The sequence below is a fragment of the Rhodamnia argentea genome, chromosome 2 (genome assembly GCF_020921035.1).
Source record: "Rhodamnia argentea isolate NSW1041297 chromosome 2, ASM2092103v1, whole genome shotgun sequence".
Taxonomy (NCBI): Eukaryota; Viridiplantae; Streptophyta; class Magnoliopsida; order Myrtales; family Myrtaceae; genus Rhodamnia; species Rhodamnia argentea.
The window spans coordinates 32,732,669-32,745,033 of NC_063151.1; the positions used below are offsets into that span (position 1 = coordinate 32,732,669).

The window sequence follows — 12,365 nt, forward strand, 5'->3', positions numbered from 1 at the left end:
ATAAATAATTATATATTATTGGCGATCCGGTCCAGGCCGGGCCGGTCCGGTCCGGTCCCAATGCAAGAAACCCAAGGACCGGACCGCCCGACCACCGGTCCCATTTATTGGGACCGGGGACCGGACTGCCCACCTCAAGGACCGGACCAACCCGGCCGGTCCGGGCCGGTCCCGGGTTGGTCCGGGCCGGTCCGATCCAGTTTGCACACCCCTAGGGACCACATTACACATTAGGTTAAAGTTCGGGTCTTGTACTAGTCAAATTAAAAGTTTAAGAACTACATTGCACATTGGGTCAAAGTCTATGAACTATTTGTGCCATTATCCCTAAAAAAACCCAACAACACCACACAAAAATTCTATTCTCTAAGCAACCTCACAACAATACAATGCAACAAATGAATCTTCATCCTGTTCTTTACATCAGCTTCGATATGCCTGAAAAATCTAGCACATGCGTAAATAGAAATGGATTGAAGAGCAAACGACAGAATAGCTACCAAAGACTTCAATACCTTGGTGAAATTGGGCCAGCCAACTAAGAAAATAAGTACACTCAATCATCTAAAGACAAATTCACAACCCCAGAACAATGTCCTGCTAAACCCAGAGCCTTTTGAGAACATCTCTGCCCAACATCCCGAGAATGAAGTTCTCACCATGAAAATGCTTGAAATGCTGAAAAACAGAAAGTCATTGTGTCATTTGTCTTTCACCAGTTGTGCCTCAAAACCCCCTTCTGGTCGTTTTACAAGGTTGTAGGGCATGTGAGTCCCTAAGAGCTTATCCCAAATGGAGAAGAATGGCTGAGAATAATTGTACTTAGTGCCTTGAAGCTGATGATGGATGTCATGATAAGCAGTGTTGTTCCTGAAGAATACATGAAAGATATTGCCAGGCAACCACAGCCCACAGTGATCATCAACTGTTTTAACCACCGCAAAGCAAAAGAAATACACAGCGGTTCTTGCGGTCATCCCAGACACAAGGAAAGAGATCGCCCCGCCAAAAGTGTCGAGCAAGAGACCCTCCAGTGGATGATTATACAGAGCACCAATTGCATAAGGGACGACCAGCCTATGATGCTGCGAGTGGACATGGCGGTACAGGAATTTGTTCTGATGCATATAGCGGTGCACAAAGTACTGCCACGTGTCCATGACCAGCATTGCAACTGAAAACTGCAATATTTGGATAGGTATCGAGGGTTGAACTGTCACTCCTGATAGATTGGCTTTCGATGTCAACTGCATTCAGATGGAAACAGAGTGTTATTTTACGCTAAACATCAACCTCTCTCATGACAACGATAAACATGTGGGTATAGGTATGCAAAACTCTGTCGCAGAACTTGCCAATGTTAAACTGCTCAACCATACGTCAAACTTGACCCAAAAAAAAAAAACGTACAGTCAAACAAGGATTTCCTGTTGATAATCGAAATGCTGCAAACAAGTACCAACAATTTCGACAACATTAGTCATACAACACAACTGTAAAGGAAAGAACTCAACTGAAATGAGGTTGATGAAAACTAGGACTTGGGTCCATCATTGGAAACACTCAATCAATGTCATATCAACCTTAGATTATTTGCACAAGGGCAACAGGGCAAGCACATGGATCTTTTCTGCAACTCCACTTAATTTCCAACTCAGATTTAAATCCAATTCTACAAGATGGTAATCAGTATCCATGATTTCAGTCACATTACGACGTTAGTTTACATCTTCATTTCCATTAAAGGTGATCATTTCTAACAAGTGCTGGTGTGTTTGCACCCTCCTGAATGGACAAGAAGGAATGCATTTGTGCATATGTTTCCTGTAGTCAACTCTTTAACAGTTATAATTTCTAACTTAAACCACTAAGTTCTTCTAAGTCCAATTAACTCCATGAGATTGGTATCCTAACACACTGCCAGGTGATATTTATTCTGCTGTATTGTCGATTTTGAGCAACAACACATGATTGAAGGAAGTCTTCCTCCTCCTTCTAGGAGGGCTAGAACTGATACCTTGCTTATTGAAATAAATGGTGAAAATAAGCAAATGGAAGCCACTTTTAACTTTCATCTACATCAATCGGAAGAATCCAAAAGGCCGAGAATCCCCCCGGCCCCTGCCCCCAACAGCAAAAAGAATATTTAACAGATTAAATCTCCCCTATTGAAGGAAGCTAAATTTCGCAAGCTAGCTCCCATGTACCCAAGTTTCTTAACCGCCCAAGAAATAATCTAAACATATCCTTCTTCTCCAGTTATCACGTATTCTCGACATGGAACTTAAAGCACTAGATTCTCCTATCTGATATGAATTTATTGTAGCTCATTGCTTCAACTGTAGCAATTAGGTTCTCTAAAACTAAAATACAAGAAGACCAGAAAAGTCCAAGAAACTTGTGATATTAATTCCAAGACTTAGACTACGGCTGACAAATGATTTTCAAATTAAAATACTAACCACAAAGAGCCCCTGGGCAACAGTGGCTTGCACAAGTTGTTGAAGCAATACACCTTTCACAACCATCGTAAGCGGTACCGAATTCTTCTCTTCCTCCTCTTTTCTAGTATGTAACCGGTAATTGTCCAGGGGAGGCAAAAGTTGATAGAATCCTGCATACACCCAATAGACCACAATTGGGGCAAATGTGCCCATTGCTTCATCACTTACATACCCTTCCCAAAGTACCATCTTTTCAACAGAACCAATCAACTCAGATAACTTCAGATCTCTTCGGAGATGCAAACACCAACACAGCTTATTGCATTCGCCAACCTAGAATTGAGCAAGAAATCTGATGCCCTGCAATATATTCCATGTTCTGTCAAATCTCCCCCCTCATAAAGGAACCAAGATAAAATAAACGAAAAGCCAGAGGAAATAAAATAAAAATACAACTAGAACTGTTCATCATCGTACTTTGAAAACACAAAAACATATTAATTGAACAAATGAAAAGAGGTGTCGGACACTGTACAGGCAACGGGTCGCCGACCGATAAAACTCGTAGAACTTGACAGCGACGAATTCCACAAGACAGTTCAGTTAGAGCACAGTATCAAGGATCTACATTACACCGATTTTAGTCCACGACATCAACTTTAAAACGCACATCTAACAAGAAAGCAGCTACGTTTCCTCCTCTTGCAGCTGTTTTAACTATTCCCTCATTTGTTTGTGGACAATTTCACTTCCCCTCGCCCCAATCTAAGAACGTCCCGAGCTCCCACCGAAGCCAACACATTCAACACCAGAAGATAATTCCAATCCCCAGATCTAAATAACACAAGCAGGCAATGTCACTACTTCCTCATTATTCTTCCATATCTTATGGCAGGTGAGAGAGAGCGAGAGAGGTTTACTGGCTTACCTATCTTAGCAGTGCGCATGGCTTCCTTCGACAGCTGACCGACACAGGATCACGAACCCGATCTGAGCTTCACTCTGTTCAGGGTTTCGACCGCGAGACAGGGAACGGTGTTAGAAACACACAGCGAAAGATTTGATCTTGATGCGTTCCTCAGTTCAAAAATGTGTCAGCAGAGAGCACACCGTGATGGGTTTTGGTTTTACCCAGGAAAAGAAAAAAGGCCAAAAATATACGTCGATACGTTCATCGGAGTCAATGGAATTCGGTGGGAAGCCACAGGCTCAGCAAAGCAGTGGGCCGCACGCTGGTGTGGATGTTTCCCACGGTCAAGCAGAAACAACGTCGACTTTTCATTACAAATTGGATTTTGTTAACAAGTACTTCCCGACACTCTTTAAATATTCAAATGAAGAAATTTCGATATTTTACGATGGGAAAAAGTACAGCAGAGTATCAATATTTATGTACTGCGTTTACTTTAGTGTCAATATTTTTGTTTGAATCACTTAAATGCCAAATCGGAGAAAAAACAATTATCGAAGTGCCAATTCCGGCCAAAAATAATTATTTAAATGTTAATTTTGGCCAAACAAGACACGTGGCATTCTTTGTTAAATTTTTAATGTTACGTGTCAATTTAAAAAAAAAAAAAAAGCAACCCACGTGGCGTCAACGTGGATTGTTCAACTTAAAAATAATTATTTTAAAAAATAAAATTAAACAAAAAAATAGCCTAAAAAAAAGGGAACCGTGAGTTTATAGCGGAGCCGTCACCACCATCGCCCTCGCCATCGCCGACAATGGCCGGCGAGGGGTGGGGGATGGCCGAGGGGCTCGAGGTCGGGCTCGATCGGCCTCGCCAATCCTAGCGAGGCCTCGGCGGGGGTTGCCGAGGCTCGGCCATCCCCGAGCCCTCGCCCCTGTACCCGACTTCTTTTCTTTTTTAAAATTTTTTGACTTTTTTTAATGTTTTTAAATTTTTTCTTTTTTTTTATTGTCGACTTGGAAGCTCCAACAAGCCATGTGGACGTCACGTAAGATTTTCGGTGAAGCTCGCTGGAATTAGCACCGAAATAACCGTTTTTTAAAAGAATTGACACTTAAGTGATCCGAAAAAAAAATATTTGCATTAAAGTGAGCGTCATACAAAAATATTAACACTCCTGCTGTACTTTTGCCTTTTTTGATGTATTGTCTTGCTAATATTACATGTAGTTGGTGCAGCGAAAAAAATCACATACATATAAAATTAGCATGTATATTTGTCACACGACTTTATAAATATTTGATTTTAATTGTACTCACCGAGTGACACGCCATTATGATATTTATATGTGCATTCATGTCGCGCTCCAAGGACCATGGGACGCTTGGCAAGTCAATCTATCGAGCCAGCTGTCTTTTTTAAAGGTCGTTCTCATAACTTTGTATGGTGCAAGAATGACTTGTTGAAACAGGTTGCACTGAATCTCACTTTAGCACGGATATCTCGTCTCCCGAGCAGGTCACGCGTCTCGATTCAACTTAGTCTATGAGGTCGTCCAATCTTTGTGAGAGTAACATCGGCTTCCGATCAATTTGTGCATGGATGGCTAACTCCGCATTCAAACATCTCCCACACGAAATCCATTTCGTTGTATAAAACCAACGCAATTCCCACAACCTAGTTGTACCGTCAATCTTGGATCCCTCGTGCTTCTCTTGGTGTCACAGATAGTTCACTTCCATGCCTTCATGAAACGTGAAAATGTCGTAATTCTCAAATCTCTATGTGCTATGTCTTGATACAGAGATCGAGATCAAATGAAAATCATATAAGAATTCATGAAAATATTGCGATAATTGGGTTCGGATCGGACAAGCTCTGGTCTTGACATTCAGTTTCATTTGATCAAGACTAGAATAATGTTATATAAATGACTTTACTAGTATAATAATTTTTTGGTAACCTAAGAATATTATGAGTCATAAATTCTTAAAAGTACGATCTCTTCAATAATTTTTAATTAATTGTTATTTATCTTTTAGCTCAAAATAGACTGTTAGCATAATCTTCCTCAAAGGCTGTTATATAATGAATTTCCCCATATAAGCTAGCATGCAAACCTTAATCATGTCCTAATCTCGTTTTATTAATTAAAAACAAATAGTATATTTACTTGCCTATGGGCCTGGCCGGGGTTGGTGTGGTGTGACCGTGTGAGCGAGCGAGAGAGAAAGAGTCGAGAGCCGCCTATCAGCTCGAACCCCGTCGACTGTGGAACGCGACTACTTCCGCCCTTGTCGAATCCACAAAAGTCTCACAACTTTGTGCTTTCATTGACGAATCGCATCCGGAGCGAAGGATGACGAAGATATAGGCGAGCAAGGGCGGCGGAGGAGGGAGAAGAAGGAAGAAGAAGATGAAGCCGAGCTTCACCTTCTCCCGCTCCTCATGTTGTTGATTCATGGCCTCTTCCCAACATCGTTGCGTTTTCGGTACCCTCTCTCTCTCTCTCTCTCTCTCTCTCTCTCTGCCTTCCTCCTTGATTCGATTTATCGTGAATCGGCAAAAAATAGGGGGAAAATCTCGACTTGTGGCCACGCGAACTGCGATTTCCTCTTAAAGACTGAATATTTTCTTCTGGATGCAGTTCTTCTTTATAATGAATTGAGGCTTTGACCACAGCGGTGGATTGTGGAAGTAATTGTTTGTTCTTTTTTTGTGTTTTTCTCAGTTGGAAACATTCCCTATGACGCCACCGAGGAGCAGCTTAAAGAAATCTGTCAGGAGGTCGGTCCTGTCGTGTCTTTCAGGTGTGTATCACTTCGATGAGATTTCGGTAGCGATAAGCTTGCTCTAGCGTTCATGCTTCACTACCAAGTTTGCTGATTATATAGAAACTTGTGGTGGTCCTTATGGAGCTTTCATTGGCTTCTCCTTGAATATTTTTCTAGTACCATGTGTGATGTTAAGTATAGGCGCATCCTTAATTGAGATGTAAGTGTATTTGCTTTACTTGCGATGTGTATTCTTGGAATGCGAAAAAGCTACATGGAGTGGGCGGCATTCTTCTCAGATGATGCTCTGGTTGCATTTGTTTCCAAGAACAAAAAAAGTTGGTTTTAGCTTGTCGGATATTTGTTCAATTGGCTGTGAGTTCCAGAATTGAAAAGTGAAAATTTTGAAGACTGAAAATATGCCAACAGTTAAACTTTTGGGAATTCAATGCAAGAATGTGGTGTCTTCAATGACTGCTAGAGGTACTTCTTACAACACTTTTCTGCTATCAGCAGTGTTTTTAAACCCAGACCATACTGGTCGGTTGAACTAGTTAGACCGGGAACTGGACCGCGGTCCGGTTCGGTTTTTATTTAATAACTGTGTTGGTGAAGAACTGGTGGTTTTCACCTGGTTCAACCAGTACATCCGCTGGACTACTCACCATTTGGACCCGTTCTTTAGACCTAAAAAAATATTGCACGGGCTGTAACAAGGGGAATCAATCCCGACCCAAGAATATATGCCACCTCCCAAATTAACTGAGTTGGGTGTCATTAATGAATAATGGCGTCAATAATTATTTAAATCACCTTGTTTAGTTGTGAATCATGATAAAGATCAATCCAGTGGTTCTGCCATTTCAACCGTTTGACCTGCAAATAGGAAGCTAGACCGGTTTTTCAAGCAGTCTGGGTTTATAAACACTGGTGTTAGGCTAAACTTTGGCAAGTAATGAGGCATCCCAGAGGCTTAAAGTAAATTTTACTCTTTAGCTCTCCTTCCAACTCATCTTTTTTCAACATGATTGATTTCACTATGGATAAGCATTTTCACTCCAATTTGTTTGCACTATTTATCCTTGCGTGTTTCAGGTTGGTAATTGACAGAGAAACTGGAAAGCCAAAAGGTTACGGTTTCTGTGAGTACAAGGATGAGGAAACAGCTTTGAGTGCTCGTCGAAACCTTCAGGGTTATGAGATCAATGGGAGGCAACTACGGGTGGATTTTGCTGAAAATGATAAAGGATCTGATAGAAATCGGGAGCAGGTTACTGTCACTGAACTCTTGAATTTTTGTATGGATACTTTCTTTTGTCGATTGTTTCATCACCATGACAACATGCTACAGGCTCATCTGACATGTGCAGCAATGCATCGTAGTTTCTTTTGACGTAACTACTGTATGAGATATCTGTACAAGACGTTAGTATCGTATTGAGAAGTGCCGTTTATGGGTTATTTGCGGAACATAAACTGATCTTGCAGTAGGAATAATGTGTTTAATTATGCAGTGCAACCCCGAAAATTGTACGTGCCTTTGAATTTCGTTAGACTGCTTTCTGGTAGTTTGTTTGCAGAAGTGGATTGGTTTCCTTAGTCATACTTGGTGAGGCGAAATATATCCTCTTCACTATTTATAAGCTAATTCAAACATTGTGTTTGCTATCTATTCCTCCTTTTATGGTGTCTGAATTGTTTCCTGTTGTTATGGATTTCAGCTAACGAGATTTGGGTAATGAAAAACAAATTTTCTCCTTTCCTCTATTGAGGATGAGATGGGAGGAATTCATGTTTGGTGGTTTGGATACGTATATGATGGCTTTATGGTGTCTGAATTGTTTTCGGTAATATGGATGTTGTTATGATGTTATGAGGTGGGAGTTGGAAGGGGTTTCAGCAATTGAGATTTTGGTAATCAAAAACAAATATTCTCGTCTTTTTCTTCAAGGTTAAGATGGGGGAACTTACTATTGGTGGTTTGGATAGGTAAATAATGGCTTTATACGATCTAGTAGGAAGGTGAAATTTTTCGGTGGTCATGCAGGTTGAAAAGGACTATGAGTTCTACTTTTTATTATCACTTAGGAGACCGTGGGATAAATTTGAGCACCCACAACATACATAGATGTATAACCAGGCAAAAATGAAATTCTTCTTTGCTGTTTCATACTATTTTTTGGATTCTTTTCCATATGTTGACTTATCTTTGTTGGCTTCCCTGTTTACAGGGTGAATTTAGAGATTCTTCGACTGTTATGTATGATAAAGGATCAAGAAACTAGTGTTAACTGAAAGCATGGTACATAAATGAATTAGGGCCAATCTTTGAACTAAGTTAAGTTTTAGAAGATCTGATTTTATGCAGGGCAATAACCTTGATATGGAATTTGAGAAGAAAATGATATGGAATGGTCCAAAAATATCATGGACTTCACCAGAGTTGAGACCCCCCATGGGTTCTCTTTACTGTCATAGTTGGCTGACTTGGTAAATGATGTGAGCAAAATATCGATGCAGAAAAAGAGACAAAAAGAGTCATTTCGTTAAGAGTCATTCCAATGTATCTCATCTTCATGGCTCCCTCCCAACCCCTTCATCGACTTGAATACATTGGTTATTTTGTGTAAATTTTGGTGGAGTATGAAGATTATCTATTTATGGCTTTTCTTTCAGGGCCGTGGTGGGCCTGGATTGTCTTCAAGTACCGGTCAGTTTTCTCTGTTCTATGAGCTGTTTTTGTTCAGTCATCTTAGGCTACCTGAATAGAATCTTAAAATAGATTTGTTTTTCCCCCAATTTCTATATGCAGATCCTGCAAGGCAAGTAGGGGGCCCTGCCATCCATGGAGAGTCTGTTAATCAGCCCATTGGTCTCCATATTGCTATAACTGCTGCGGCAGCCATGGCGGGAGCTCTGGGTGGTGCCCAGGTCAGCATGCTACCAAATCAAAATGGTCTTCAGAGTCAATCAGCTCTAACAAATGATCCATTAACCCTTCAACTGGCCAAAATGTCAAGGAGCCAACTTAATGAAGTTATATCTGAGCTCAAAGTAAGCACATGCAGAAAAGCTGATCATCTTCTCTTTGTTTGATCATGGATTGGTCCATCAGAAACTTCTGCTTTGATTCAGGCAATGGCTACTCGTAGTAAGGAATCTGCAAGGCAGCTGCTGCTATCAAACCCACAATTGTGTAAAGCTCTTTTTCAGGTACTTGACAGTACTTTGAATTCTCCTTTCTTATCATAGTTTATACCATAGAATCTCCAGAAAGAGTTCTTATCCTGGTCATTCTTTTATATGATGCCTATATCCACACACAAAATCTTTTCCTGGGCCTACTTTAGAACCTTTTATATGCCTGGCAATTATTATTCTCACTTTCTTCCTATTTGATGAATCTTGCAAGAGCCCTTTTGGGGTTCTTCCAACTTCACTAATTTATTAAGACTGATTATGCCGCAAAAATTACATTTTTTGTGGAAGAAGGAACATGAGCTTGGTGATATGAAAGGTTTTATGGACACTTTTATTACTCTTACTGGCCTTAAATGCTTTTTTATGTTATTGGAGATCTAAAATGTTCCAGCCTGAGGTTATCTTGTTTTATAGTTTTCAATCTTTTTTTTTAGGAGAAGTTAAAACTACATTTTCCTTTTTGTGGATAAGATGTTGATTGTGTATAGAGGGGATCGTTGAAGTTCTAGCATTGCCTACTTTCGCCTTTGTTCAGAGCCAGTTTATTATGATGTGCTTCTATGTCAATATTCATGAGCTTTTTCATCACTTGATTACTGGTTGTCCTGAGTTTGCAATATTGATTTACTTTTTCTTTTATTGGGGAATCATGTAGGCAGAAATAATGCTTGGATTGGTGACTCCACAAATGGTTAGTTTCTCACCTGCTTTCCTGTTGGGGGTTAGTTCATGTTATTACATGTCAAAGTCAGCATCTTGTTTGAAATTTGCAGTTGCATATGCAAAGTATTAGACAGGGTCCTACTCAACCTTCAGAGCCAGCAGCCAGAGATGGTCATATGATTCAGCAGCAAGCAATTCAAACACTTTCAGGGCTGCCCCCACTTGGACAGAGGGTGCAACAACCTGGATTGATGCCCAAACTGCAGCATGGACAAGTTTCTTCAGTGCCTCAAGGTTCTCATGCACAAAACCAAATATCTGGGTTATCACAACTCGTGATGCAACCTCAAATCCAATTTCCACAAGTTAACTATCCACAGGGGATGTTCACGGGCCCGTCAGGAGCTTCCACCAGCTTACCTATCACAACACGAGGTCCCGTGCCGAATGCTGCTTCCGTTACTCAGCAAATGCACTCCTTTTCATCTCAACAACCAAGAATGGTTGGTGCTGCAGATTTAGCTCATAACTTGCAGGTGGGTCTTTCACATGGAGCAGCACTCCTCCTATTTTGCCTCATCCTTCCACATCAGATGTCAGGGATCAGGTTTTAAAACATTTCGCTGTTTCCAAAATCACAAATCTAAGAATCAGTTGATGAATACTGTTAGTTAAAACTAGGGAACTTTACTATGTTTTGAGGCCGAATCTCTAGCAGCATTATAGAAGAACTGATGAATCGAATTTGGGCAGTTATAATGGGCATTTGGTGAGCATACATTACATTCCGGAGTCTGCAGTGATTTATTTTCAGAGAGTGTGGATAATTAAATCTATCAAATTTTACAAAATTTCGTAGAGAATCGATTTAATGTTGGACTCTCGAAATCTATGTCGTGCGTGGGTCTTTTTTCTGTACTACTTCTCCGTTGATCTACACATTGCAGTTTAGCAAGTGGCAAAAGTTTAACTAGGTTAAGTTCTTGTTTGTTAACATGTTATGCTTAGAAACTTTGAAGTGCTTGAAGAATCTTTGGATCATGTCATAAATCAAACCTCGCGAATTCTTCTAATTCTTTGCTTTTGCAGAAAAAGAACTGCTTTGTAATGTTGATAGTCTCTCTTCTATAAAATCTTATCATTTCTTCGTATAAGCAATTTCTTCTGGGAGATGAATCTTATCATTTCTTTGTATAAGCAATTTCTTCTGTCTAATGTCCTTTGAAATAACAGCCTGGCCCCTCAATATCATCAGGCATTTCAGGTAGAATTGGCGGTGAGCTTTCTGAACCAAGCAATCACCCTTCTAAGCTGATGAGAGTAGAAGATGTCAGGGCCAGCTCTTTCTCTTTGGGGGGTCCGAATAATGCTGGGGGACTTGGGGCACCTCCCTTCGGTCCAGTTTCTCTTAATCCGGCTCCCCAAATGGAACTGCAGCACCCTGAAAGGCAAGCATCTCAGGTAATTTCTTTTCGATGATACTTGCAAAGTCCAATGGGTTGCAGTGATACAACTTTGTATTGTTATCTGGCTGCACCTTCCAAGATAAAATTATCTGTTTTGAGATCTTTATATCTATGCATGGGAAGGTTTCTAGTTTCAACTCTGACATGGAATTTTTTTGTTTATATTTTGCCGTGCTTTCCTGATTCTCTGTGCTCTGAAGCTTAATAGAGGATATTGAACCAAATGAAGTCCTATCTGCCTAATTCTTTTGTTTTTTCCAATGACAGGTTTCGTCAAATGCGGAGTCTGTGTTGCTTCAGCAAGTCATGAGCTTAACAGCAGAACAGTTGAGTTCTCTGCCGCCAGAACAGAGGGAACAAGTGCTTCAACTGCAACAAATGCTTCGGCGTGATCAGAACCAGGCTACTTAGTTTGCGCAGTGACAGATCAAATGATGGCTTTTACATGAGGCTCCTAAGTTATGCTCTGTTGGGATGCGAGGAGCGCGTGAATCCTACACTTGAGTTCAGGAATCGTCGCAGGAAAATAACTCGTGAAGAGGTTCAGCCTAGCTGCAGTATGCGTGACTGCGACTGCACCCTTGTAACGTTAAGTATACGATGAGCATGCTGAATACAAGCACGAAAATTTTGTAAAACTTTCACGATTCAGAAAAACCCTTGTCACTTCAGGTGCCTCTTATTGCACCTGGCCTGTTTATTGGAGAAACCATTGGGCATTGCGGATCTGGACAATAAGAAGAATAAGACTTTGTGGTCTTTCTTAATACGAGAGACTGCTTGCTAGAGGACTGTTATGAAGTTATGGTTCTTTGCTAGCCGGTGCCGGTGCCGGTGCCGGTGCCCGCCGGACACTCTGAGGAACTGTTGTGTAGCTTTCGATGCGCAGCTTTTGCCGTAGCA

The 12,365-nt window shown here is 40.8% G+C and overlaps 2 protein-coding genes across 2 annotated transcripts; one reads left to right on the forward strand and one right to left on the reverse strand.

Annotated features, from left to right (window-relative positions):
* Window positions 1–346: 346 nt before the first annotated feature.
* LOC115727740 (very-long-chain aldehyde decarbonylase GL1-9-like) lies at window positions 347–3,434 on the reverse strand. Its single transcript, XM_030658042.1, has 3 exons — window positions 3,373–3,434; window positions 2,463–2,804; window positions 347–1,247 (listed from the first exon to the last, which is right to left on the reverse strand). The coding sequence occupies exons 2-3, from the start codon at window positions 2,691–2,693 to the stop codon at window positions 702–704; spliced, it is 777 nt and encodes a 258-aa protein (XP_030513902.1). The 5' UTR covers window positions 2,694–2,804; window positions 3,373–3,434; the 3' UTR covers window positions 347–701.
* A 2,218-nt stretch (window positions 3,435–5,652) lies between these two features.
* Window positions 5,653–12,231, forward strand: LOC115726690 (cleavage stimulating factor 64). The gene is made up of 10 exons (XM_030656712.2): window positions 5,653–5,850; window positions 6,090–6,168; window positions 7,228–7,402; window positions 8,809–8,842; window positions 8,945–9,186; window positions 9,268–9,345; window positions 9,989–10,024; window positions 10,107–10,532; window positions 11,230–11,457; window positions 11,730–12,231. Exons 1-10 carry the CDS (start codon window positions 5,820–5,822, stop codon window positions 11,871–11,873), a joined length of 1,473 nt encoding a protein of 490 aa, XP_030512572.1. The 5' UTR covers window positions 5,653–5,819; the 3' UTR covers window positions 11,874–12,231.
* The last annotated feature ends 134 nt before the right edge of the window (window positions 12,232–12,365 follow it).